Below are 27,640 nucleotides of genomic sequence, written 5' to 3'. Positions count from 1 at the left end.
AACTGGCCCTGGGCTGAGCATTTAACATGAATTATATGAATTTCGTCCTCACACCAAATCATCCATTATGTCCATTTGGTAGATAAAAAATCACTACTTTTCCTACCATGTCAGGCCACCTCTGGCTGCCCCTCTTTAGGGCCCAGAGAGCCTCTGCTCCTCCCACATGCTGCTGTGGAGTCAGGGAATTTGCTGGGGGTGAGTCCTTCCCGGACTGGATGAGATGGGGAGGCCGCTTCCGCCTTGCCCACACCTGGACTGGAGGCAGTGAGGAAAGTCAGTTCATCAGTCCCTCCAAGTCTGTGGGTCGTCCATGTGTCTGTCTACAGGCTCATTCCCACCACACACAAGTAGAGATCTCAAGGAATTGAAGCGCACCCGGGTATATGGCCCCTCAAGCCCAACAGGAGACAAGAGGGCTGTTTGTTTTGCTTCCCACAGCCTGGTGCATTCTTGATGCTTTGCGCCCAGTGGCTTCTCCACTGGGGTGCGCATGGGGAGGAGGTGCGCATGGGGAGGAGGAACAGGACACGCTTGCTCCAGGTCTCGACCCTTGCGCATGGTGCGCACGGGGAGGAGGTGCGCATGGGAAGGGGTGCGCATGGGGAGGAGGAACAGGACACGCTTGCTCCAGCAGGTCTCGACCCTTGCGCTACAGCGCACACACTACCCGGAGTCCCTGTGACCCGGGCCGTGGAGCGGGGGCGGGGGCTAGGCCAGACACGATGGCTTCTCCCACGGGCGCCCCCTTCCTCCCGGCCACTCCCGGGGACGATTCCACCACCGAGTACCGGGCCACGCTACACACCGCGCGTCCCAGGCTGAGCCACGCTGACCAGCGCGCGCAACCCCACCCTGGGCTGTGGCCCAGGTGACCAGGCTGCGGCCCCCCGGGTCTTCCAGGGGACGTTCCCGCCGAGAGCAAGTCCTGACCGCCGACTGGACTTACAGAAAACCGCCTGGTCGGTCAAGGTCAGGGAGGGAGCCACGGTTACGGACACGTGCCCAGAGTCCCCCACGTGTCACCGTACGGGCGCCCGCCCCGCCCTCTGGCCTAATTAAGGTCACTTTGGCCCCGAATTCGCTCCCTGCTGCCCACCCCACACCTCCCGCCGCATGGGGAGCCCACCCTGCCTCCCGCCCCAGATCGGAACCGTCCAGGGCCGGCATCACGCGGCTGCGGAACTTGGGCTCCTGCGGGAGGGCCCCCAAACCCGACGCGAGGGCTGGAAAGAGGCGTTGGACGAGCGGCGGGCTGACCGCCATGCCCCAGCTCCGGAGTCTGCAAGAGATTTAAGCGTCCCAGACCCTAACCGGGCTCCCTCCGCCCTCCTCTGAGGAGGACGCGGGCGGCGGCCCGGCCCGTGCTGGGAGCCCGCACCACGCATCTCTCAGACGGAGCCTCGGGCGGGCGCGCCCAGCAGTCAGCATGAGGTCACCTGCCAGGAGGAATTTCCTGTCCCTACACACTGACTGGAGCCGGCCCCGCCCTCCGCCCTGTCCCTGGGCTCCACTCACCAAATGCCAGGCGCCTCGCTGGCCTCGCCACAGCCGCAGGCGCGGGACGGGCTTCCCGGCGGCCCCCAGTGGGGAGCCAATCAGCGGGCACGCTCGCGTCGCCGTCCGCACGTTCGCCATCGCTTTCCCGCGCAGCGGCCCAGGGGCCCCTTCCGGGATCTGTAGGACAGTGGAGGCCTGCGGGCGACGCGGGGCCCTGGGGCCACCCTGAGGGGTGCACGGCGTCCCCAGAGTGAGGAGGCTTCGCGTAGCAGAACCTGGACGACATCTGAAGGTGCAATTAGCAGGTGAATCTTAGGCTGAGAATGTGGGTGTTCGCCACAAAACCTGTCTCTCCCTAGTCAGACGATGACCGGGACACAGCCCCCTCCCTGCTGAGGTGTGAGCCCGGGTGGAGGTCCTGGGCGTGTGCTTATCCCCAATCCCAGCGTCCTCCGCACACGACGGGAACATGCACACAATGGGAGCACACTAAGCCTTTGTCCGCGGTTAAGGCTGGGAGGACGAATCCAAGGCTTTCCCCAGCGCTTGTGCCCGGTCTTTTCTGGCTACAGGGGCAGGGAGGGTCTTGAGCAGGTATGGTGGGAACGGGTCGGGGCAGGGGGAGGAGGATGAGGCCGCCTCAGAAACTGCAGGCTCTGATGGGACTGGATTTTAGGACCCCTGTGTGAGGCTCATCAGGAGAAGGCCTGAAGGCAGGAGGAGGAGGTATACATGGGGAGGGGGTGGGGACTCCGGAGGTTAATGGAGCCAGGTGTCCAAGTGTGACCAGAATGTGACTAGAGGGGGACACCTCCTTACTTCTGCCAAGAGCAGGTGCTGTGGGCCTCAAGTAGGGCTACCTATTTGGAGCTCCAGCAGACAGTGTCCTAGGGCATGCATCCTGTCTGGGCAGGTCCCCTTGGTCACAGTGTCACAGTCACTGTGGGGAGGCGCCCTCAAGTGGCTTCACAGCGGCAGACTTGAAGGAGGGCCATGGGGCTCAAGGTGAGCTCCTGTGAAACCCCTCCCAGGAATGAACTCCGCCCAAATAACTTGCTGAGGCTTTACAGAGCTGGGACGAAACTTGGCACAAATGGCACAAAACTTGAGTTAAGAGACGTGGAAACAGGAGTGGTTATTGTTAATGCGTCCCCATTTGTACCCATGGGCTGGAGAGATCTGAGAGAACTGGGCCATTTAAGAATACGATATTTTATTCCTTAAATGTTTGCTTTATCTCCAAACAAGTAATAATTTTTAGAACAGCATTTACTAGGTGTCTTTTGATTACAAATCAGTATTTATGAAAAAAAAATTAGGACAACATAGAGAAAATGCAGAAAGAAAATAAAAATGACTTGCTCCCCAGAGGTAACCACTCTTTTACATTATATAGTATATATATTGTTTTGTAATTTACTTTATAAGTATATCATGAATCTTTGTAAGTATATCCATTTAAAAGTATATCATGAATCTTTTCACATGTCAATAAATTTTCTTTTACATTATTTTTTAATGGTAGATTAGTAGTCTTTTCTGTAGGTCTGCCAAAAATTATTTAACCAATCCTTCTTTGGACATTAAGGTTGCATACAACTGTTAGCCATAAAATAAGCCTGTGAGAAGCCCTGTAAACAAATGTATGCACCCATGCATAATGAATTTCTGAGGATATATTCCTAGGAAGATAATTGCTGGTCAAATGATGTGCACATTTTTGAAGCATTTGATTTACATTGGCAAATAGCCATCTGGCAAAGTTGTTTCAATCTATACTTCCAGGTACAGAGTATGAGAAAGCCTATTTCCCCACACCCTTGTCCAAATTTGGTATTATCAATCTTTTTAACTTTTTGTCAATTTGAAAGTAGAAAGTGATAATGTTTAATTGTTTCAATTCACATTTCTTTGATTATTTGTAAAGGTAAACAAAACATCTTTTCACCATTATCATTTCTTCTTATGTAAATTGACTACTTATATCATGCATTTATTATATTCAATGCTTATTCTCTACCAGACATGGAGCATTTACTATGGGGTGTCTTCAGTTTTTTCATATTAATTTTCAGGAGCTCTTTATATAATTATATATCCCCTTGCTTGTTATGTTGTAAAGATTTTATCCCTATTTGTCTTTTAACTTTAAACATTTTTTTTTGTTTTATAGAAGTTTTAAATATTTATGTAGTCAAAATTATGAACCTTGGTGTTACATCAAGAAAGATTTCCTCCATATCAAAAATATAAGAACATAATTTTATATTCTACCTCCACTTTTTTCCTCAAAATTTCTTTATTGTGGTAAATATATATAACATAGAATTTACCATCTTACCCATTTTTAAGTGTACAGTCAGTGGTATTAAATATATTCATAATGTTGTGTAACCATCAACATTATCTATCTTTATAACTCTTTTTACCTTGTAGAACTGAAACTCTGTACCCATTAAATAATAAATCCTTGTTCCTCCCTCCTCCAGCCCTTGGGAACCACCATTCTACTCTCTGTCTCTACGAATTTGACTACTCTAAGTAGAATCATACAGTAGTCCTCTTTCTGTGACTGGCTTATTTCAGTTAATATAATAATATCCTCAAGGTTCATATACCTCCTTCACTTTTATAATTTTCTCATTTACATTTAAAATTTTAATTTTTCTTACATTTATTTGATGTCTGACATAGGTAGGGACCTAATTTAAGTTTTTCAAAAGTTGGGCCAATCTTTTCAATGTTATTGATTGAGCACTCTATCCTTTCTCTAAAGATTAAAAATATGGTTGTTTTGATTAATATTTTCTTGATTTTTCACATGTTTATTAACCATTTGCATTTCTTCTTCAATGCCTATGCATGACCTTTGTCTATTTTTCCATTAATGCTTTCATCTCTTATTGATTGGAAAGAACACTTTATATATGGAAGCTACAGATCTATTTTTGCTTATTTATGTTCAAATGTCTTCTCCACTTTGCCCTCTAAGAATTAATTTTCATAGGGTTTTTTTTTGACATACAGAGGCTTTAGATTTTCTTTAGTCACATTAATTTTTTAATTTACAGTTTCTGAATTGGTTGTCATGCTTGGAAAGCCTTTCTCCATGCCAAAGTCATATGAATTGTCATCTAAACTTTGTTTCATTTCCTTCCTTCTTTTCTTCCCCCTTCAACTCTAATTCATCTATAATTTATTTTGGTATGTTATATTAGGCAAAACTTTAATTTTACCTTTTCTCAAAAGAGTTACCCAATGGCCCCTTATTATTTATTGAATAATCTTTTTCTTTCTTATTTGAAATGTCACCTTTACCATACATGAAATTCTTATATGTACCAGATCCTGTTCCTTGCCAACATCCTGCCCCTGCCCTGTTTTTAATTCTGAGATTTCCACCCTAAGAAACCCCAGTCCTGGATCAATTCAACTCTCTCCTCTCCTTGCTTCTCCTCTCTGGCTGCAGAGAGCTACTGAGGAAATTCAATCCCACTGGTTGGTGCTGCTCCAGATTCACTGTCCGCAGCGTCAGCTGGGTCTTCAGGGCCAGAAATTGACCAAAGAATCACACCAACAAATGAAGGTTCTCAAGGACATAGTTCCATGGCAGTGGACAGCAAAGGGTTGAGGAGTGGAGGTAAAGGTGTTGGAGAGAAACTTCCCAAGAAAGTAACCAATGACTAATGAGGTGAGACCAAAGGATAAGGAGGAGTTGATCAGGCAAGGGAAGTACATGCCAAAGGGCTCCATGCATACTTATGAAAAATTGTGAGGGTTGCTAGGCAGGTGCTCAGAGTCACAGCACCTCTCTGGGGTCCCAACCCAGGCTCAGCTCATAGCTGTCCAGGCCATAGTCACTGAGTAATGACAAAAGGAAAGATGTGAGCTCTCCATCAGTAGCGCCATGAGTAACTGCAGCTCTTCTGCCCTATGACCTGTTCTGCCCATATATGATACCAACATGACAGCATTTGACCACGGATTCCCCGGACTTTCTAAGCGTTAACAGCTCTTGTTGAAAGACTCATTATGATTTTCTGTGGCAGAGAGGAGGGATGTCGGTTTACAAGGCAAACAGGGCTTTCACGTGTGTTTGGGCAGGGCCCTTCTGTCCTCTGCCTCCTGTTTTCAGGTGAAGGGACTTGCATGAGAGCAACACTCCCAGCCTCTAGGCCCCCTCCCCTGCCCTGGAGATGGAGTGAGTTATCTGATTGGAAGCTGACATGCATTGGCCCACATTTTTGAAACGGAAGGAGTTAATCTATCAGAAGCTTGTCATCCTCCTTCTCTGTCTCACCGAGGACAGGTGTTGGGTTGCTATCATGAGTATGGGTCCGTTCCTGACATGAACTTTGCCTGTGTGGGCTGTCCCAAGGTCTGGCCAGGGGCAGCACGGAGGGGGCATATACAGGGAGTGGTGGCACATTCTTCCTACTGTGGATCTAAAGCCACGTTCTCCAGTCAGCGTGTCAGTGATAAAGCTGCTGGGTGAAATCTCTGACCATCTGTTTCCGGTGTCTTATATTTACCAGTTGCTTCTGTACTTGGGAGAGAAAAAAAGTAGTATTTTTTATTGATCCCCTAAAACCTGTAGGACACACACTCAAGGCTTTGGTACTAAATCAACTTCTCTAGCTCTAATGTAGGTAGAGACATCTTAGAACACAAGATCAATGCCCACCCCTCTCTCCATCCCTCTGCTTGGGAAGCAGTGGGGAAGCTGGGTGGAAGACTTGGAGACCTCAATGTAACGTTCCAAGACAACTTGAGTAAACTCCGTACTTCTAAAGTCCACACTTTGCAAACTGGGAAATATCCATGTGGGCGGTCATGTCTTTGCTTATCTTTATTTATTTTAAAAATAGTTGTCTTGGATCCCAGAGCTTACATTTTTTGAATCTACTGCAAAGCTCTGGTATGGACCCTGCTGTGCAAAAGACACATGGTAGGGACGTTGCCTGTAGAAGTGGGGCATCTTCTTAAGGGACTTGAGGGAAAGGTAGACCATAGGCCTTCTGAGGCCTTAGTCATCATTTATGGCCGGGATGCTGATGTGTCTGAGAAATAGCAGGACTGCTGCTGCCAAACAAGAGTGAATTTATAAGCAAGTGGGGCATTGCTGTGCCCATGTCAAGCACTGAGCAAATCAAGTGTGATGTTAAATATCGAATATCACAGGCCTTAGCCAAGCCTCCTCTTCCTTCTGTCTGCATTCAGACAGACCCCATGCAATCCTTTATGCAATATGTATGTATTTGGGGAGAAAGCACCTCTAATGCTCACAGGGTCTGAGTATCCATTTTAGCTTTTTGAATTCAGAGTTAAATATGTAATTTGTTTTCTGAGGTGTAATCTTTGATGGGGATGTGCACCTTGCCTATAAAATGTTTGTAGGTATGAAATGTCCTTGGAGGTCAACTGGTCCTGTCTCTTTTCTAGGAAAGAAATCCCCTCTGTCTAACTTCTATTCAAGGTCAAGAAACAAAAAATCCAACTCAAAATAGCACAAACAATAAAGGGATTATTTTGCTTTTGTAAATTGAAGACCAGAAGTAGAGGGATGGGCTGCAGGGCTAGTTTGATCAAGTGGCTGAGAGAGGAAATTAAGAACACTGTTTCTTGCTATTTCTATATTCTGACTCTATCATCTTGAGAGCATCATCCTAAACCATTGTGTCCCTCACAGTGGCACAATGGCTGCAGCAGTTCCTGGCCTCACATGTGTACACCATACCTTCTAGCAGATGAGAGAGCATCCTCTCCTAGAGTGCTCTCAGAAAGGGTAGCAAGAAATTTTATTTTTCTGAAGCTCCTCACCTTATGGCCCAGAGATCTGAACTGAGTTACGTGCACACGGGAACGCTATGAACAGACTGGCTCAAGCAAGCATGTGGCAAAGGGTTTGTGATTGTCGTGGTTGGCTTAGGCCAAAGAGAATCCACCCTTGGAACATTTCAGTCACATGGCTGCTACTCAGTGGGGTGTGGGTAAGGAATAGTTGTTGAGGACATTACCACGTGGCCTACCACACCCTCTCTGGCAAGCCTGTAAGAGGGCCACCCAGCTTTCAGTTCTGTGGATGGAAAGCACATCAGTACGATGGCAGCTCATGGTACCTTCTTGTGTGAGATATGAGCTGCCCAAGGAATCTACTCCCATCTCCCCCGTCTGCCACCTCACAGAACAAGGCCAGTGCCTCCTTCAGGAGATGGCTCTTCTTTCTTCTGAACAGAGGAGGGGTGGGAGATTGCATTTGCAGGCAGCAGGAGGAAAATGAGTTGACTATCTTTCTTCTGTCCATGCCTTCCTCAGGGCTCTGCCTCAACAAGGCCACTCTCTGAGCAGTGTTTTAGATCAGGGGCTGTGACAAAAAGAGGAAGAGTAATGATACCCTCGCAGAGGGTGGAGAAGGTCTCTAAGAGGTTTGTCTTTAGGATGATCTTGTGGTTGCTCGTTCCAGCACAGGCTGCCCCTTTTGGATACGGCACGTCCTACCTGTGCTCATGTTTGGGTGGGAGCTGCTGTCCCAGTGCTGGCTTAGAGTGTGTGGGATTGTGTTGTATTTAGACATTATTAATTGCCCTGAAGGTCAAATCTCACCTGGCCTCACATGTGTCTTAGGAGCAGAAGACCTCTGAAACATAAGTACTGTAATTTAAGTGACAAAATAAGCCACTGCTTGCCCCAAATATCAACACACTGACCTAAATGTATGCCTTACTCCGTATGCTAATACTGAAGTATGCAATTAAGCCATGGGAAAATAATGGTGCAGATAAACTTATTCCAGCCTTCACTCTTCATTTCTATTTCGTCCAGCCTTCACTCTTCATTTCTATTTCGTGCTTATTGCATTAGAAGAAGCTCCCTAGCTTGATAGCTAGGGTAACTGCTAGACAGTAAACTCCTTGTGAGCAGAGATCATTTTTATATGAGTTTGTATCCTAGCACTTAGCATCTGGGACGTAGTAGATGCTCAATAACTGTCGAAGAGAGGCAGAAAAGAATGAAGGGAGGAAATAAGGGGGTCTCTATTTTGTTTCTTTGCCTCAAGGCACTACTAGCTTTTGGCCATTGAACACAATTTTAGCTTTTGTTTTAAAGTAGGCACTCTCGAAAGTGTCAAAGAAGCTTTTTGTTAATATTTATTTACTTTTTTTCCCTTTAAAGATAGTTCTTCATTTTCTTTCTTTTTTTTTGATTTTATAGAAATTTACAAAGTATTAATGTAATAAAACCACCTGGGCTTCCTCTCTCCTGTTCCTATCAAACATCTGTGGAGATATATAAATAGAAAAGCATCTCCCCCAGCTTCAGGAACTCAGGATAAAAATTAAGCATGTGTCAGAACCTGGGAGGAGCTGGTACTAAATGTAACTGCAGCGGGGCCGGATTAACAGCTAATTCCTCTGTGCCTGTTAGTGTAAAACAGTCCTGACGCAGTGAGAAATGCCTTGGCTGGTCCCCAGCTTTGCCAGCAGGACTAACCACCGGTCTCTGCCTCTGGCTCCCCAGCAGCACGGCAGCGCCTACCCCTGCCAAGGGACATTCTCTTCAGCAGAGGATGATGCCAGGGCTAAGATGAAGGAAACAGCACTAATCTCCCCATTAAGCTTCCTCGTGGCTTCATGCACAGGCAAGACTTGACACCCAGAACAGTATTCTGCTTTCCTGCCTCTTATTTTCTGAAACAACATCCCTTGCTTGCAAGAAGGCATTCGTCCCCTGATGTGCTGAGTTGCAATTCTCGGTGGCCTGGAGAACCGGGATGGGGGTCGCTGGCATAGGACAAAGAGCAGGAAACTTGCCCTCAGCCTCAGGCAGGAAAGGGGGTGCAGGACACCCACAAAGCCTCCCAAAGGGGAGCCTTCAGGGGCCAGGGACAACCCGTGCACACTGGCCACTCTCCACTCTGTGACACTCTTCATTAAAGGATGGCACACCAGAAAACAGTGTGCATGCAGGCAGCGTTAGAAGACACATGATGCTGAAGACAGAAAAAACAAAGCAAAAAGCTTTCTCTAAAATATAATTCATCTATTGTTGTAGAAATTAAGTTCTGAGGGGGCAGACTCTTTTTCATTCACTATTTTATACCAGCTCCTGGTGCTGGGTTTGACACATACTAGTCACTTAATAAATACGTTTTGAAAAAAGAATGCCACACCAAAACAGTTCACAAAGTACCAACTTTGTATTTTTAATAAATGGCAAAAAAAAAAAAATCATTTCCTCTATTAAAAAAGATTAGGCCATGAAAAGTAAGGAAGGTAATGTCCGAAAAAGCCTTTGGACCGACAAAGACGACCCTGCTGAGCCATGACGTTAAGATGTGGGTTCTGGCCGGGCACAGTGGTTCTGGCCAGGCACGGTGGCTCACGCCTGTAATCCTAGCACTCTGGGAGGCCGAGGCAGGTGGATCGCTCAAGGTCAGGAGTTTAAAGCCAGCCTGAGCAAGAGTAAGACCCCGTCTTTACTATAAGTAGAAAGAAATTAATTAGCCAACTAAAAATCTGTATAGAAAAAATTAGCCAGGCATGGTGGCACATGCCTGTAGTCTCAGTTACTTGTGAGGCTGAGGCAGGAAGATCACTTGAGTCCAGGAGTTTGAGGTTGCTGTGAGCTAGGCTGACACCACGGCACTCTAGCCTGGGCAACAGAGTGAGACTCTGTCTCAAAAAATTAAAAAGGATGTGGATTCTGATTCAGTGGGTACGGGGTAGGCCTGAGATTCCCCATTCCTTCCCTCGGGAAACTTAGAAACTTGCACATTGAATCGAGAGGACTGAGATGTTTCAGAAGCAGCTTCATGCAGGAAGCATTATTTCTGCTCCCATCTCTCAGCACCAAGATGGACAGCGACATCCATGAGTCTCAATGATGTGCCCGGGTGGAAGCCAAATGTATGCAGAAAACAATGTATACTTGCTTTCACATACAAAGGAAATGATGTTCATGGGCAGCCTCGCTACTCTGAAACAAAAGCTTTTCATCATGCCTTGATTAAAGGTGAGGCACTTTCTTAATCTGGATCCATCCACCGAACAGCTGAACAAATCCCAGTTTGGAAAATTATTGCCAAATGTGGAATCTCCCTTGCCGTGCTGGTCCTGCAGTTTGGTTGGAGTTCTGCACTTGGGACAGATGGATGTTCGGGAAATAACTTTGTTTCCCTGAATGTTGCCGACCCTGGGACTGGTGCGTGATTATTACCAAAACCACGGCTAGCAAACGCTTTTGCAAATTATGACTCATTCCCCTGAGCCGACTCTTCACAATGTCTGCTCAGCCGTACCCGTCCTGATCACTCCTTTTGTCATCTGACTTGCAGACGGGTGCCTGATCTCCTTTGATATACTGTACATGACATCCTAACAAACCCTTCTCTTTAATCAAAGGAATCAGACATATGCCACCGTCAGAAGTCGGGGTGGGGCAAACACAGAGCAGATGTGTTCCTGCAGGTCAGATGGAATGAGTGGATTTGGAACATACACTTGGCATAATCTTTAAATTAACCCGAGGATCTAATTTTAAAATAAAACCCCACATTTTTCAGAGGACAGAGACGTCGTATCCAGCAGCTTTGAGCAGCAGCAAGAAGACAAAAATTCTGAGACAACTTTTCACAAAATCCATTTAGAAGTATAGCATTATGTGTGGAAATTCTTAGGCCAAAGGGTCTCATCTTTTTAAATATCTAAAGAAAAAAAAACACTTCCACATTCAAATACCAAAAGAGATATAGCTCTATGGATGTTAAAGCAGCCTGTGAATAAAAACGAAAATGCTACTTGCCTACACATATTAATGTTAAAAAATCATCTTGCCAGATGTACATTCACAGGAGGATAGAAGTAAGTTAGAATTTTTTTCCTAAGAGTTCAGCAGAGCTATTTTCTTTCCAAAGGGAAATAGGTGCTCAACAAAGGGTCTGCAATGATGGACGTGCTCAAGAAGTGCTGGGATGACGCAGATGTTGAGCCGGGGGTTGGATTGATTATCTAGGAGGGTTCCATTTAGGCCTGAGACGTCTGAGATTCTGTGTCTGACACATCCTCCTGTTCCCTTCACTCCAGCTCAAGGCTGCTGCACGTGCTGAGGAAGGGCCACGCTGTCTGTGACTATCTGGGTCCACCGTCCTCCCATGTAACCTGCCTGTCCTGGGCCCTGGTCTGCCTGCCCAGCCTGTTCACAGCCACCCCTGTGCTGCCCTCTACTGGCTTGTTACCCAGACTACCTGCCTCCTCCCTGCCCTTCCCTTCAGCCATCAATGTCTGCTCTGGCAAGGAAGAGACCAGTCAAGCTGCTTGCCTAGAAGTCCTCTCCCTTATCTGTAAATTGGCTCCTTATTTTCATTATTTTCCTCTCTAGGAAACAGGGTGATGAAATAGAAAATACTGTATTCTTTGTTTCTATATATTTGAATCCTAGCTCTTCTACTCTCTGTCTGGTGACCTTCAGAAAACTTAGGCAGTTTCTCTGAGCCTCTTTGTTAGCTCTGTTATTTATGCGTCTTTTCAGTGTGTATTGCGCTTGCACTCCATGTCAAGCACTGAGCTAGGTTTGGAGGATGTGACGGCCAGCCTGCCTGGGAATGCTTTCCTGGGAAGGCTGTGCTCAAGCTGGAACCTAAGAATAAGTAATGGTTCACTTAGCTTAGACAGTGGTGCTGTTCTGGGCAGGGGAGTAGGGAGTGAAGACCACGTTGGGTATAAGTGACTGGGAGAGGGACAGAGGGCCAGCAGAGTGAGGGACTGCATGGCACAAGACGAGGCTGGAGAGGAAGGCAGGGTGGCAGGGTGGGCTGCGGGGGACTGTCAGGTTTCACAGGCCATGGGAAGCAGGTTAATCTTCCTTCAAGGAGCAACGAGAAGTCCTGAAGCCTGTTAAAGTTGGTGATGTGGCAGAGATCAGTTTGTATTTTGAAAGGCATACTTTGTCCCTGTGCAGAGACTAGATTCTTTGACTTGAGTGAATGACAGAACAAATGACATGAGTTAAACAGTTTTCCAGAGACAGAGGGACAGAATACTAATACAGCTGTGGTTGGTAGGACCGGAATGCACAGTGTGTGTCATGGAGTTTGGGTGGAAGAAATGGAAAGAGAAGCAGTTGGTTCAGAGGAGAAGCCTTTGCTACATTCACTTGGGGTAACAGGCAGATTAGCTGTGCAGCATGTATTCTTTTTTCCTCCTTAAGCAAAATTGAGGAGAGTCACTTCTACCACATAGAAGCGCTTCCAGATTATAAAACTGTTTCAAGAAAATATAAAACAGTTTGCTAATATGGTAAAATGCAATATAGGTTTCTAAATACTGCTAGAACCATAAGACTTGTCTGAAATTAAGAAGCATCTGAATGATTGTAAAAAGAAAAACCATTCAGAATGGAAGGGAGGGGGCAGAGAAAGGACAATAATCTTTTTTTCTGTGACTCTCAATCCAGAGTCCCCTCGCTGCTGCCATTTCTATCTCATAAGCAGCCCCCTGGGACCAAAATTATAAATAAGAGAATACAAACTCTCAATGCTCAATTACTTTGTAGACAAGATGACACCTGAAGCTTTGGATTGGGGTGGGGGACCTGGCCATACATTTTCCAGAAGACCACGGTCAATAGTGGGAAATGCCTGCTGGCAGGAAGCTTTTAAATTACTGAGACCATTAGACACAGCAGACATGATGTGAGCAAACATCTCTCAAAATACGAATGGATAATGGAACCTATGAAAGGAAGGATCAATGAGGCATTGTAATTTGCAAATACAGAGAGATGGGCAGATGCCTAGGGAGATGGTAGAACACTGGGATTATACCTCACCCAGGTTTTTACAAAAGCCTTGAATGGGGACCAAAGAGATTGGCTATAAAGTATAGCAGTTATAAAATATCTAAAATCTATAAGATTTCAGTTTAAGACAGTGGTTCTTAACCAGAGGCAATTTTGCCCTGAGGGGACATCTGGCACTATCTAGAGACATGTTTGTCATGACCAGTGGGGAGTGAGGTACTTCTCCTGTCTGGTGGGTAGAAGCCAAACATCCTACAGTTGGCAGAACCCCTTCCACTCCTGTCACAAGAGAGAATTATCCAGCCTAAAATGTTGACAGTATCAGGGTTGAGAACCCCTGGTGTAAGAGGAAAAGTGCATGAAAGATACAAAAAGGGGCCCAAATCCATAGCTCCTTGAAATAAACTATGTGCTCTACAGCATGAATGTTGGCCCTCCTAAGGAAGAGGGAGAGAAACTGCAAAACTCCTGCTGTAAAACTTGCCTTCAAGATGAAGCTAGAAAAAAAGTCTGGGACTCTCAGGCAGTCCCTACCACTGAATTACGTAGTTCCCCTTGGTCACAGTTTTTGGTGCTAGCTGGCTCTGATAAAATCAGTTCATTTGTGAGAATGTAGAGTGCATAGTGAAGTCATTGAGAAAAGTGTATTAATAAAACACAAAGAATGTTGTCAGTCTATGTGGGCTGCTGCAAATCTCTTGGATCCAGGTCCAAAGGCAGACTAGAAAGTGACAAGTGCTGAGCTACTGCATTATCCTGATTCCAAGACAAGTTGCCCGCTGGGCCGTGCTGCTGGAAAGGCCCGCTGCTCCTTGCGGGTTCTGGAGCCCAGCCCGGGCTTGTGACAAGCCCACTCTTCACCAGCACCTGTCAGGGAGTCTGCCAGCACCACCTCTGACAGCTCTAGCTTTTTACTGTGTCTATTTTACCACATAAGAAAGACTCACCTGTGTTCGCAAGTCACAAAATAAATTAGGATTTGGAACAGTAGAGAATTTTGTCTTGATTCAAACACATTTTTAAGTTTTTAGATGCCCATGAATCAGCTGTCTGATTTCTTTGCCTGCTGTTTAGAAGTGGTTTATCTCCACTTTCCTTCTTAGCTCAGAATCGTACCTACATCTTTCTAAGACTATTCTCACACCTGATTCTGAATTGGGTCTCTCTTGGCCTTGTCATATCAACTGTTCTCTTTTCTGTAACTTCTCTTGTTCCTTCTTCTTCCTTGGCTTTTTTCATTCTGTCTATCAACAAACCTAAACCCCCAACCCTAAAAACCAAACACAGCAGAAAACTGCCTCTGTCTTGATCAATGGCATCCCCTTGAGTTGTGTGACCTGCTGTACTGTAGTTACCTTACTGAGTTGATATAAAGATTACATGATTTAATACCTATAAAACTCAAAACAATGCTTAGCACATAAGTGGTCAATAAATGTTAACTAGCTATTATCATTTAAATGACTGTGCTCAACATCAATCCTTGCAACACATTTTTCTATTTCTGGGTTGCTGCTTTTGACTTATCTCCTGGGAGCTATAATTCCTAAGGTTTTGCTTGCATGCTTGAGAATGTTGCTCTATTGCTTTTTTACTTGGAGGACATCTTGGCTGGTTATAAAACTCTAGTTACCTTTCCATTTATTATTTCATTTTCTTTATTATTCTTTGCTTTTATAGACATTTCTCACTAAGTGTTGCTGTGGCAAAATGTGAGGTCAGCCTGATTCCCCGTTCTCATCCATGTTTATCATTGCCTTTTGCCATATGGATCCCTGTAAGATTATTCATAATCTCAGTTTATTCTCTTCACCAAGGTATGTCTTGATCATTCTACATCATTTTCTCTCTTTGAGCTCTTTGCTTTTCAAGAGTTATGTCTTAAATTCAGGCAAGATATTTTCTTGAATATCTTGACTTTTTTTCTGTTCTTTTTTTAGGAATACCAAATTAGTTATATGTTTGATTTCCTTTGCTTTCCAGATCTATATTTCCCCAATAATTTTAAATATCCTTATTTTTTTCTGTTTAATTTTGAATGATTTTCTTAAACTTATCTACATGAAACTGACCATATTTTCAGCATATTTTACATTTTTTTTTAAAGACAATCTCACTCTGTTGCCCGGGCTAGCGTGCCATGGCGTCAGCCTAGCTCACAGTGGCCTCAAACTCCTGGGCTCAAGTGATCCTTCTTTCTCAGCCTCCCTAGTAGTTGGGACTACAAACACGCACCACCATGCCCAGATAATTTTTTCTATATATTTTTAGTTGTCTGGTTAATTTCTTTCTATTTTTTCAGTAGAGACAGGATCTCGCTCTTGCTCAGGCTGGTCTCGAACTCCTGAGCTCAAATGATCCACCCGCCTCGGCCTCCCAGAGTGCTAGGATTACAGGCGTGAGCCATCACGCCCAGCCTTTACATGGTTTTGAATGGCTCTTCTTATTTTTTCTTTCATTTCTTTCCTAAGGTCTGCAACTAACTTTTCATCTCCTTCAGTTGTCTTACCATCTTCACCTTGAAGTCTTCTATCTCTTGCATCTCTTCTTTTGAGTCTGTTTCTTTTGAGATAAATCATATTGTTCCATAATTTTATTGAAATAATAAGACACTATACATATAAACTCTTCCTTTATGTCTGTGGATTATTTCTATTATGATTTAATTTGCATTTTTATGCAAAGATCCAGTTTATGTTTCATTTTCTTTGTGGTTTTCTAATTACTACAATATAGTAGAAAGTTTTAAGGTCTTCAACTTCTTCTTACTTAATTTTTTTTTGTTTTTGCACTTGGGCAATTCTCCCTGAGCTGTCAGCATTTGGGAGTTTGGGGTCCTTCACAGTCCTTGAAGTCCCAGTTTCCCTCTGTTGTGATCTGTCCGTGATTGTCCCTCATCTCCCTTTGAGCCTGCTTTCCTTCAGAATCCTTGTCTTCCAGTTGGCTAAATTGTCAACTTAAGGTGTAGGAATGATCCATGGCATTGAACTATGATCCTCTAGACCTGCAACTCTATCTCAAAGGGTCTTTTCACAGTGATGATCTAAGAGGCACATTGTAATGATATGTATAGGAGATTCCCCTCGGGAATAAGGGACTCATTTGTTTAGTTGCTAGGAGTGCTGCTGGCACCTTGTTTGGAGAGAATTGTGTCACCCAAGGTTATGCCTTCTTCCTAGGGAAGCTCACACCCAGTGACTAGTTGATGCAGGAATATGAAGGTCCAACTCTCTGGCCTGGAGTCAGGACTCTTTGAAGGGCCATCCCGGCTCCAGAGATCCACGCGGGAAGAACTGAGGTCTTTGTCATTACAACATTACAGGTCAATTCCTCTCTGCCCAATCCTCCAGTCCTGCTTCCTTCTCTTCCCTCCCCAGGTGTTGATCTCTGTAACCCTCGCTAAGAAAGGTCCCACATTTGCAGCTCTGTCTCAGAGCCTGCTTCCCTGGAGACCCAACTGGAAACTCTCATGAGCTGAGATGTGTGTTGACTCTTAGCAGGCTCTCTTGTCTCCATTCAGATTTTACAGATTTGTATAGCTTTGGCTCATTAAAGAGATTTCTTCTCTATTTTTTCCATGAGTTTGGAGGCATGGGAATGGAATAAGTTTCATTCTTTATATATTTGAGAAGGATCCAGAGTCAAAAGAACTAATTTTTAAAACTTTTTATTTTTGTATAATTTCAAATTTTCTAAAGAGAGTAGCAAAAAAGGTACAAAGAACTTCTGTCTACTCTTTATCCAGATTGACCACTTGCTTGTATTAATATATTGCTTTTATCATTCTCTCTCTTTCTCTCTGCATATGTGTGTGGGTGTGTGTATACATACATACACATACACATACATATGTATCATATATATACTTATTATTATTTGAGCCATTTGAGCGTAAGTAGCAGACTTTGGCCTCCTTATTCCTAAATACATCAGTGTGTATTTTCTAAGAACCAAGACGTTCTCTTTCATAATCACAGTACAATGATGACAATTGAGAAGTTTAACACTGATATGGTATGACATATGGATATGACATATCATGTCAATCCACAGTCCTCATTCAATTTTGTCAGTTGTCTCAATTATGTCCTTTATGCTATTCTTTCCTGGTCTGGAATCCAGTTCAGATCATTCTTTGTATTTAGTAGTCATGGATCATTAGTCTCTTTAATCTGTTACAGTTTCTCAGTCTTTTTCTGCCTGTCATGACTTTGACATTTTTGAAGGGTAGAGGTCAGTTGTTTTATATTGTGTTCCTCCGTTTGTGTGTTTTTGGTGTTTGCTCATGATTATATTTAGGCTTTTCATTTTTGGTAGACATGCCACAGCAGTGATTTTGTGTTATTGTCTGTGTTATGTTAGGAGGGACAGGATGTCAGTTTGTCCCAATTTTAGTGATGTTATCTTTGTTTAGTTGGCTAAGAAAGTGTCTACCAAGTTTCTTCTCTATAAAGTTATTAATTTTCCTTTTGTAATCTATGGGAGGTATTTTGAGAATATGTAAATATCCTGTTACTCCTCAAGCTTTCATCCACTAATTCTGGCATCCACTGATAACTGGAAAACTCTGTCTTTCATTCCTTCCATGTGTATCATTTCTTTTATGTCGAAGGGAGAACTGTCTATATATATTTACTTACATCAGAGTGGCCTTGTGGATTCTGACTCAGTGGGTTGTATTTCATCTAATTGACCCTCAAATCGTTCCCTCATGATTATTTAGTTTGATTCCCAAGTTGTTCAAGATTTGGCCAGTGGGAGCCTCTTCAGGTAGGCTCCTGTGTCGTTTAGACATGTTCCCACATATTTAGAACACATCCCTGCTTTCTAGTGCAACAAGATATTTCAAGTCCATGTCGTATGCTCCCTATCCCAACCCTAGAATCGGTTCTTTCTCCAAGTAGCCATTATCTTTTTAGTGAAGAATGGCATTTAGAAATAAGAATCTGGGCACTGAGTGTGTTCATTGTGACTAGGCCCTCTCAATTGTCAGGGCCAGAAGAGCTATCTATTTATCTATCTATTTATTGTATTTAGACTTATGTTTAGATCAGTTTATAAATTAAAAGCCATATATTATAGGACATTCATACTGATACTTCTGTTTCAATCTAGCACTACAAAGATTTGTTCTAGTATTCTCCCTTTCCATATTTGTAACTCCCTTCTCCATCAGTGAGAAATTTGGCTTCCATTATCCTCAATAAATTTACTCATTTGCTCCAGGTTAGAACTCAGAAAGTAGCATCTGAATTGCTAACATATTCCACTGTGAAAAAGAAAACCTACTAACTAGAATTAAGTATGTGTTTAAAGGTCTTTTTCATTTTTAGGTAAAATTTACATATATCAAAATGCATAGATCTCAATGGCTGGGCTTGGTGGCTCATGCCTGTAATCCTAGCATTTCGGGAGGTGGAGGCAACAGGACCGTTTGAGGCCAGGAGTTCAAGACTAGCCTGAGCAAGAGCGAGATCCTGTCTCTACAAAAAATAGAAAAATTAGCTAAATGTGGTAGCAGACACATTTAGTTCCAGCTACTTGAGAGGCTGAAGTAGGATCACTTGATAGGCTGAAGCCTGAGAATTTGAGGTTGCAGTGAGCTGTGATGATGCTGCCTCTGCAAGTAGCCTGGATGACAGAGCAAGACCCTATCTCAAAAAAAAAAAAAAGTATTTCCATCAGCCCAGAAAATTCTCTCATGCCTCCTTTTATTAAATCCCTGTGCACCAAGGGTGACTACTATCCTGAATTCTATCACTACAGAGTAATTTTGCCTCTCCTTGAGCTTCATGTAAGTGAAAAATATAGTATGTGCTCTTTTGCACCTTGCTTCATTAACACAACATAATATTGTTGAGGTCCATCCATGTTGTGGCATGTATCAGTTGTTATAATACATTCATTTTTATAACTGAGAAGTAGTCCATTGTGTGACTATATTAAAATATGCTTATCCATTCTCCTATTTATTGGTGGACATTTGGTTGTTTTTGGCTATTATAAATAAAGTTGCCATACACATTCATGTATAAATCTCTGTGAGGAAAAATGTTTTCATTTTGCTTGAGTAAATATAATACCCAACACATCATAGATGGTTGTATGTTTAGCATTATAAGAAACTGACAAACCATTTTTGAAGTAGCTGTTTGGCTGTATCTTCCTACCTGCCATGTAGGAGAGTTCCAGTTGCTCCACAGTCTTGCCAACATTTGGTGGCTGTACATCATTTTCATTGCAGCCATCCTGGTTATGAGATGGGATCTCATGACTTTCACTTGCATTTCCCTGATGACAAATGGTGCTGAGCATATTGTCATGTGCTTATTGGTCATTTGTGTATCTTCTTTTATCAAATGGCTGTTGAAATTTCTTGCCTATGTTTAATTGGGCTGTTTGTCTTTTCATTATAGATCTGTAGGAGTTCTTTATATACTCTGAATACAAGTCTGTGGTCAGATATATGTATTGTGCTATTGTCTCCCAGCCTGCAATTCTCCTTTTCATTTTCTCAGTGGTGTCTTTTGATGAGCAGATTATTTTGATTTTGATGCTGTCCAGTTCATCAAAATTTTCTTTCATGTTTAGTGCTTTCTGTGTCCTTTCTAAGAAATCTTTGCCTATTTTCCCATTTTTACCCTAGAAGCTTTATAGTTATAGCTTTTATGTTTAGCTCTATAATCAAGCTCAAATTAATTTTGTGTGTGGTGTGCAGTAGGGGTCAAAGCTCATTTTTGCCCTGTTGGTTTATCCTATTGTTTCAGCTCCATTTATTGGAAGACTTTCTTTTCCCCCATTGAATTGCTTTGGTGCCTTGGTTGAAAATCAATTGTCTTTATATGTGTGGGTCTATTTCTAGACTCTCTATTCTTTTCCATTAACCTATTTCTCTGTTATCACACTACTACCACATTCTCTTGATTATTGTAGCTTTAGAGTAAATTTTAAAATCATGTAGTGTGTGTGTTCTTAAGCTTTGTTCTTTATTTTCAAGGATGCTTTCACTATTCTAGGTCCTTTTTGCATTTCTACATATATTTTATAATCAACTCATCCATTTCTACAAAAAATGCCCTTGGGATTTTGATTGGTATTAATCTATAGATTAATTTGGGGGAAAATTAAAATCTTAATAATAATAATATGTCTTCTGTGTCAACTTGATGTAATCTTGAGTTAGACTTTGACCCTTTGAAATTCTTTCCCTCAATATATACATGCATATATGTATTTATGTGTGTATACATGTGTTGGACAGCTCTTGCCAGTAGAAAGATCTTTGCTTTACTTCCACTGGGCTGAAAAACATAACTCTAACCTCTAGCAGTTGGATAAGAGTGGGGGATCAGAAGCAGGGAAGTTATGTTGATAAGCCGATTCCGGCAAGAGTTGGCAATAAGGATGATTAGGAGAGAGGTATGGGTTCCTTTGTACTTGCAGGCAGCACAGGCAGGCTTTCCTGGATGTTGGTCCAATGTGGATCATGGCACTGGTGGGAAAAGGATGGCTAGAAATGGGGAGAACCATCCAGAGCTAATATTATGCAGTGCTTGAGGGAGAGAGAAATTGCATAAGTTCAGGCCAAAGTCACTGGTCATTTGTGAAAGCTGATGGGAAAAGTCAGATAGACAGATACATCCCATATAAATATATCTTCCCCAAAGTAGCATATGTCCCATTGAGGGCCAGGCTGAGTCTTTGGGTCTGAAAGATAAACAGACTTTCATTTCTCTGGGTTGGTCACTTGTATGGATATTTTACTGTTGCATAAAATATCAACACCATTTACATAATCCAAAAATAGCTACCATTTATTGGGTACTCATTCTGTACCAGGCCCGACACTACCATTTTACACACGTTTCATTTTCACAACAACCTTTCAAGATAGGTGATATTAGCTATAATTTGCAGATGAAGAAATTAAGGATTTGAATGGTGAAGTGGACCAGGACCACATAGCTAGCAAATGGGAGAGCCCTTGCTGTAACCCCTACACCTCCCAGTCTCTCTGTAGTATTGATCTATATTCACTTTGAATCTCACCGTCTTAATGCCCATGAGACCATATCATCCTGGGGGAAGCCCCACTGATGTATAATTTACCCTCTTGGCAACTTCTCTTCCCTATAAATCCAGACCAAGGCCAGGGTGAGCTCCTCTGTCAGCTTCTGTCTCCACCGTGCCTTAATTAGCCCAATGGAGATGGAACACCATGGCCATCAGGGCTGGAAATTAGACTTGGGAAATCCCTGGTGGTGCCAGGCCATTATTACCCAGCCCGGGCTTGCTTCTGGGCTTTTAAGTGCATTAGAGCACTCTGCATTGACTTGACTGGCTGCTTGTGCTGGCTGACTTGTCAAATTACCTCTCATTTGTACAGCTCACCTGATGTTGTTGAAGCACTTTCCTGGCATTGGGAGCCGCTGGTTCATCCTAAGGGATCTGGGGACTGGGCCTAGTTTTACAGGTGGAGAAGCCGAGTCCTGGCTCTATTGAGTAAGTGTGTAGTTGGTCTCCTTCTAATGCTTAATGTTTGTAGCCGTAGTGATTTTTTTCATGAGGATAGATCTAAGGTTTCAGTCTGGCAGTTTAATGAGCCTCTGAGTGATGCTATGTTTAGGGTATCAGAGTGAAGCAGAGAGAGGACTGATTCATTATTGAACATGGGCTCTGTAGACCACCCAAAGAAATATCCTGGATTTGGGGGTTGACAGCCATTCTCTCAGTTATCTGGAGTCACAGACTGATGATCGAAAGCTATACAGCTGTCCACGTCACTCTGATAGAAGTGGTTTACTTGAGAGGCTGCTCAAGGGTGACTGCAGAACCAGTCTTGTAACTTCACCTTAGATCAATGCTATGTCCCCACTTGGTAGGGGGAGGGGCTAATTAAAGGAGAGAGGCAACACATCCATCCGCCGACCCATCAGTTCATCCATCTGTCCATTCATTTACTCATTCCCACAGCCCATCTCTCCTATACTTTTTTTTTTTTTTTTTGAGACAGAGTCTCACTTTGTTGCCCAGGCTAGAGTGAGTGCCATGGCGTCAGCCTCGCTCACAGCAACCTCAATCTCCTGGGCTCAAGCGATCCTTCTGCCTCAGCCTCCCGAGTAGCTGGGACTACAGGCATGTGCCACCATGCCGGGCCAATTTTTTGTATATATATTTTTAGTTGGTCAATTAATTTCTTTCTATTTTTGGTAGAGACGGGGTCTCGCTCAGGCTGGTTTCGAACTCCTGACCTTGAGCAATCCACCCATCTCGGCCTCCCAAAGTGCTAGGATTACAGGAGTGAGCCACCACGCCCGGCCTCTCCTATACTTTTTGATTGAGTAACTACTAAGTGCCAGGTCTGGCACTCGATATGCACTTGGGCTGGGGGCAGGTTGGCTGGAGTCTGAAGGAGATGTTCAGCCAGGCAAAGCAGAGTCTCCAGACACCGTTTGGGTAAAAAGAATTCTAACAGGCAGCAGCTGGGGCCCAGGCTTCAATTACTCAGGACACTAGCAGAGATACAGTAAAAATGGGAATCAAAGCAATCTCTGATTGGAGGAGGAGCCCAGAGTTGGCATGGGAATGTCTCACCCTCTGCCAAGGGGAGTGACCTTACTCTAAGTCCCTATACAGTTATGAGAGGGGAACCTGAGGACTTGCCACCCATGCCTGGCACCCTGGACTGTAGGAGCTGAGCTCCAAGTAGGGACACCATGAGACCAGGAAGGGAGTGTGGAAAGGCCAAGGTTGGGGCAGGAGACAGGGGGTCATGGGAAAGACTGTCCAGATTTACTAAATTGGAAAAATATTGCTTTTGGCTGCTGTTTTGTTATGCAGACTCCCCTTTTAGCTAGGTTCGCCCACTTAGCTCTCTGTGAAAGTGAAAACTTCTACTTCAGTAAAGTCCTAATAATTTAGCTACATAAAAGTCATCGTTGGGGGACTATGACAATGCTTTTTCTTGAGCCCTGGCCCTACAGATTTAGATTCAGTAAGTCTAGTGGGGAGGGTGTCTCTGGATGAGGGGTAGCTCAGGAATCTGTATTTTAAACAAGCTCACCAGGAGATTCAGAGGCAGGTAGGGGATCCACAGAGACGTGTTTGGAAACCCTGTCAAATTCCGCTGGCACTCAGCTTCGGCCAGGGCCAGATGCAGAAGGGAGTCCCTGGCATCCAGTCTCAGTCCAGGTTCCTCAAATGGTCTTGCTGCTGCTGCCCCAGGACTGTTACCCAGGCCCCTTGCCTAGGTATTGGCCAGTCTTACGGTCCAGATTCTGTAGGTTGGGTCTTTGCTCTTTGTTCCTCAAATTCTTAGGCCTGGTTCCTTTGACCCAATTGCTTGCCCCCTCTCCCAACACTCCTTGTCATCACCTGCCCTCATTGGTCTCCTGGGACTGGACCACCTGTTGTCCAGATCCATTCTCAGCCCACTTCCCATAACTCCCTCCTAGTGCATGACCAGGGCACATGATATTTGGCTGCAGCTTGTTACAAATGAAACCTTAAGACTGAGAAACTTCTAAAAGCTGCTGATCTGGGAAGACAGAGCTTTCGTACCCAACTTTAAATTGGTGGTGGAAGATAGGAGCTGAAATCTTGTGATAATTCTCTGACTTTTTCTTTTGGGGAACATAGTTAAATTAGAGAACTAAGAGAAGAATAATTATAAAGGGCTTGTGTATTGTGGTTCCTAAATCTAGGAATATGTCAGGACCCCTAGATTAAGACGCCATTTCAAATGAGAAGTTCACGTATTTATGTTGACTCTGTATTTAACATGGAAACGTCCTTTCCTGAAACTCAAAGGCAGAGGCAGCTCCAACAAAAGTTTTAAGTTTGTGAAATTCTTGTCTTGCCCCTCACTTCCCTCTTACAGAACCATTGCTTGGACTTCTCCATAGTCTTTAGGACTCTCTGTCAGATTCTCCTACAAATAAAAAGGGAAGCAACCAAGATATTAGTAACATGGCAACCATTAGCTCCATGTGTAACCACTACCAGGAGCATGTGTGTTTTAAAAGATAGTCTGTAAGAGAAGCTCCAAAAGGCAAAATGCCAAGAGTATAATTTCAGACACAGTAATCTGTGGTCAAGGAAGATATTTTGGGATCCCAAGTCCTTCTGGATTTCCAGAATCCACTGGTCAGTGACCACTGTCCATACACATGGGAACTCTGCTCATGGTGACACGTTAGATGGGCAGAGAGTAGCAAATGACCGTGAGAACTCAGGCTTGCTTTGAAGTAGCAAGATGGGTGTCAGTGGCAGGCAGCAACTTTGATTAGTCGAGAGTGGGCATTTGATTCTGTCTGAGCCAATTAGTCTGTACCACCCTCCTTGCCTCAAGTGATTGGTCAATCCATGGAGACTTGATACAGGTTGGACCAATTAGAGCCCTTCCCTGGGTCACAAAAGCTGCCAGTAGCCATGTTTCAGGGAGCTGGACTGGGAGAAGGAAACTCACGATTGGCAGAATCATGGAGATAGAAGGTGAGACAGAGTCCTCCGCGATTCTCTGGGTCAAACTGAACAGCTTCGGGGCTGTGTTAGTTTGCGGGGCTGCCATAACAAAATGCCACAGAGTGGGTGGCGTCAAACAACAGAAGTGTATTTTCCCACAGTCCTCTACACTGGAAGTCTGAGATTCAGGTGTTGGCAGGGTTGGCTCCTCCTGAGGCCTCTGCTTTTGGCTTGCAGATGGTATATTCTTCCTGCCTTCTTGTGGTCTTCCCTCTGTATGTGTCTGTGTCCACATTTCTTCTCATAAAGATGCCAGTCACATTGGATTAGGACCCATCCTAGTGACCTCATTGTACTCCATTACTGTTTTAAAGACCCTACCTCCAAATACCACCATGTTCTGACGTGCTAGAGATTAGAAATTCAACATATGAATTTTTGGAGGACACGATTCAGCCCATGGCAAGGGCCTAGTGATAAAGCACAGTACACAGATGCTTCCCACATCCACCTGTACTCCAGCCTTTCTCTGGCACTCCAAGGGATCAATGGCTATTGCAAATGGCATCTCTTTTCTTAGTATATTAGTATTTGGATATTGTTGGTGTGTATAATTTCTAGGGTCTTGCTATATTAGGTGTAGAAACACATTGTCTGTGATATAAGCTGCAACTATTTTCCCCGTTTGTCTTTTGTGTTGCCATACAATCTAAAGAATTACTTGTAAAATTATAACTAATTATTTAAAAGTTGCTCTGGATTGTGAATGGTAGTTGAGGTCTCTCTTGTAATGGTGATAATATGAATAAAGTGGCAGAGAGTTTAATGAGATCGGTGTACTTGGAGTCTAAGAATACCAGGCAGAGGGCAGAGACATGGCTGAAGCAATAAACCCTCTCTGGGGCCTTAGTGCACCTTCCCATGGGACACATGCTGCCTACTGCTCCCCTCTCTGTCCCCAAGCCCACACTAAGAGCAACCTTTGAAAAAATATAGCCCTAAACTTTCTAGTGCCTATAAGTGCTGTTTTCTCCCTACAAATATACAGGAAAGCTGGAAGAGGATGCAGGGGTGGGGACAGACTGTTAATAAGAACGTGTCAAACCTGTTAGTTTTCCATCCAAGTGAGTATGGCTCCGAATACAGATGCTGTAGCGGGGGATCTGGTGAGGTGGGGGTGGGAGTGGAGACTGAGAGATCGTTAGCCACCCTCCTGCTTGCTGCCGGCGGTTATCAGATAAGAGCAAAACTGGCCAAGATGCTCTGTTCTCTGAAGTAGGCTCAGCTCGGGGAGAAATATTGATTCTGACCACAGTCATCCCTGTTTCAAAAGTTATTTCATGTTCGAAAGAAGTGATATGGTTGATGAAAGAAGATAAAAATATCTCTACCTGATATGACTTGGTGTTCATGAAACTGTATCCTTAAACAAATAACCGGCTGGAGTTTTGGTGACTGCAGTTGCCTCTCAAATGGTTCCTTGGGAGGAGGTCTAGATATTTATCCCAAGAGGCTGCTTCATTTCTAAAACTGTTTCTTAAGAGTAATGTCCTTTGAATAATGTCTGTACCGTTTGAGAGTAAGGAAGAATTTCAGAAATCATCAAAGGCTTTTGGAGACAGGGTAGGAAGTCAGTTTCGCTATTCGGTAGAGGCAAAGGTGGATTGATGGTGAAGTCCAGGACACTTCAGCCTCAAAGTCCCTCACTTACCAAGGCCCCTCCCCAGGGTCAGTGTGTTCTCCTCTAGGACTGAGGGGTGGAAGCAGCAGCCTAGCACACCTAGGCTTGGAGCACTGTGCCAGGTGGGCCTGCTCTCTACCTGTGCCACATCCCTAGTGACGGCCTGCTTCCCTGCTGGAAGGTCACCCTCTTCTCTTCTGTCTCATACCCAGTGATACCCCAGGCCCTCACTCCAAGATATTGAATAGACTGGGGGGTGCAGTTACAGAGGCAGTCTCAATAAGAGGCTATGAAGGTGGGAGACACCAATTATAAACTATCAATACTGAAAAAATACATTTCCATTGAGCATGCTAGAAGAAGAACTGAATTATTTTCTATTCTCTCTATAGAAAATGACATCGCAGAATCATTGTCATATGAAGAGGCATTCAAAGTTCAAAGAGTATGAAGCCAAAAAAGGTAGGAGAAATATATAGTAGGGTAGTTAATGAATAATAATGATGATGCAATAAATAATTTTCCTGGATTTTTTTCTAGCTTTATTGAGGTATGACTAACAAAAAAAAATTGTATGTATTTGAGGTATACAATGGGATGTTTTGATATGCATCTATATTGTGAAATGATTACCATAATCAAGCTAATTAACGTATCAAGCATCTCACATTGTTACCATTTTTTAAATTTTTTATGGTGAGAACACTTGAGATCTACTTCACAAACTTCAAGTATACAATATGGTATTGTTAACTATAGTCACCATGTTGTACCTTAGGTCTCCAAAACTTGTTCATCCTATAACTGAATCTGTACCCTCTGACCAACACCTTCCCATTTCCCCATGCCCCAGACCCTCGTAACCACCATTCTACCCTTTCTATGAGTTTCACCTTTTTTAGATTCCCCATATAAGTGAGATCATGCAGCATTTGTCTTTCTACGTCAAGCTTATTTCACTTAGCATAGCATCCTTCAGGTTCATCCATGTTGTTACAAATGACAAGATTTTCTTCTTCTTTAGGGCAGAATAATATTCCGTTATATACATACACCACCTTTTCTTTATTCATCCGTTGACGGACACTCAGGTTGACTCCTTACCTTGGCTATTGTGAATAGTGCTGCAGGAAACATGGGAGTGCAAGTATCTCTTCAAGACTGTGATTTTATTTCCTTTGGCTATATACACAGAAGTAG

The 27,640-nt window shown here is 43.8% G+C and overlaps 1 protein-coding gene across 1 annotated transcript in view; it reads left to right on the top strand.

Annotated features, from left to right (window-relative positions):
• The first annotated feature begins 1,718 nt into the window (after positions 1 to 1,718).
• The window catches only part of SH3GL3 (SH3 domain containing GRB2 like 3, endophilin A3), a 176,228-nt gene continuing 150,306 nt past the window's right edge, over positions 1,719 to 27,640 (top strand). Inside the window, exons 1-2 of the mRNA XM_076004701.1 lie at positions 1,719 to 1,805; positions 26,833 to 26,902. Of these exons, the coding sequence (XP_075860816.1) occupies positions 26,888 to 26,902 (15 nt within the window). The 5' untranslated portion in view covers positions 1,719 to 1,805; positions 26,833 to 26,887. The remainder of the gene's footprint in view (positions 1,806 to 26,832; positions 26,903 to 27,640) is intronic.

Source organism: Microcebus murinus, chromosome 7 (genome assembly GCF_040939455.1).
Source record: "Microcebus murinus isolate Inina chromosome 7, M.murinus_Inina_mat1.0, whole genome shotgun sequence".
Taxonomy (NCBI): domain Eukaryota; kingdom Metazoa; phylum Chordata; class Mammalia; order Primates; family Cheirogaleidae; genus Microcebus; species Microcebus murinus.
This window is presented reverse-complemented; position numbering and strand designations above follow the sequence as displayed.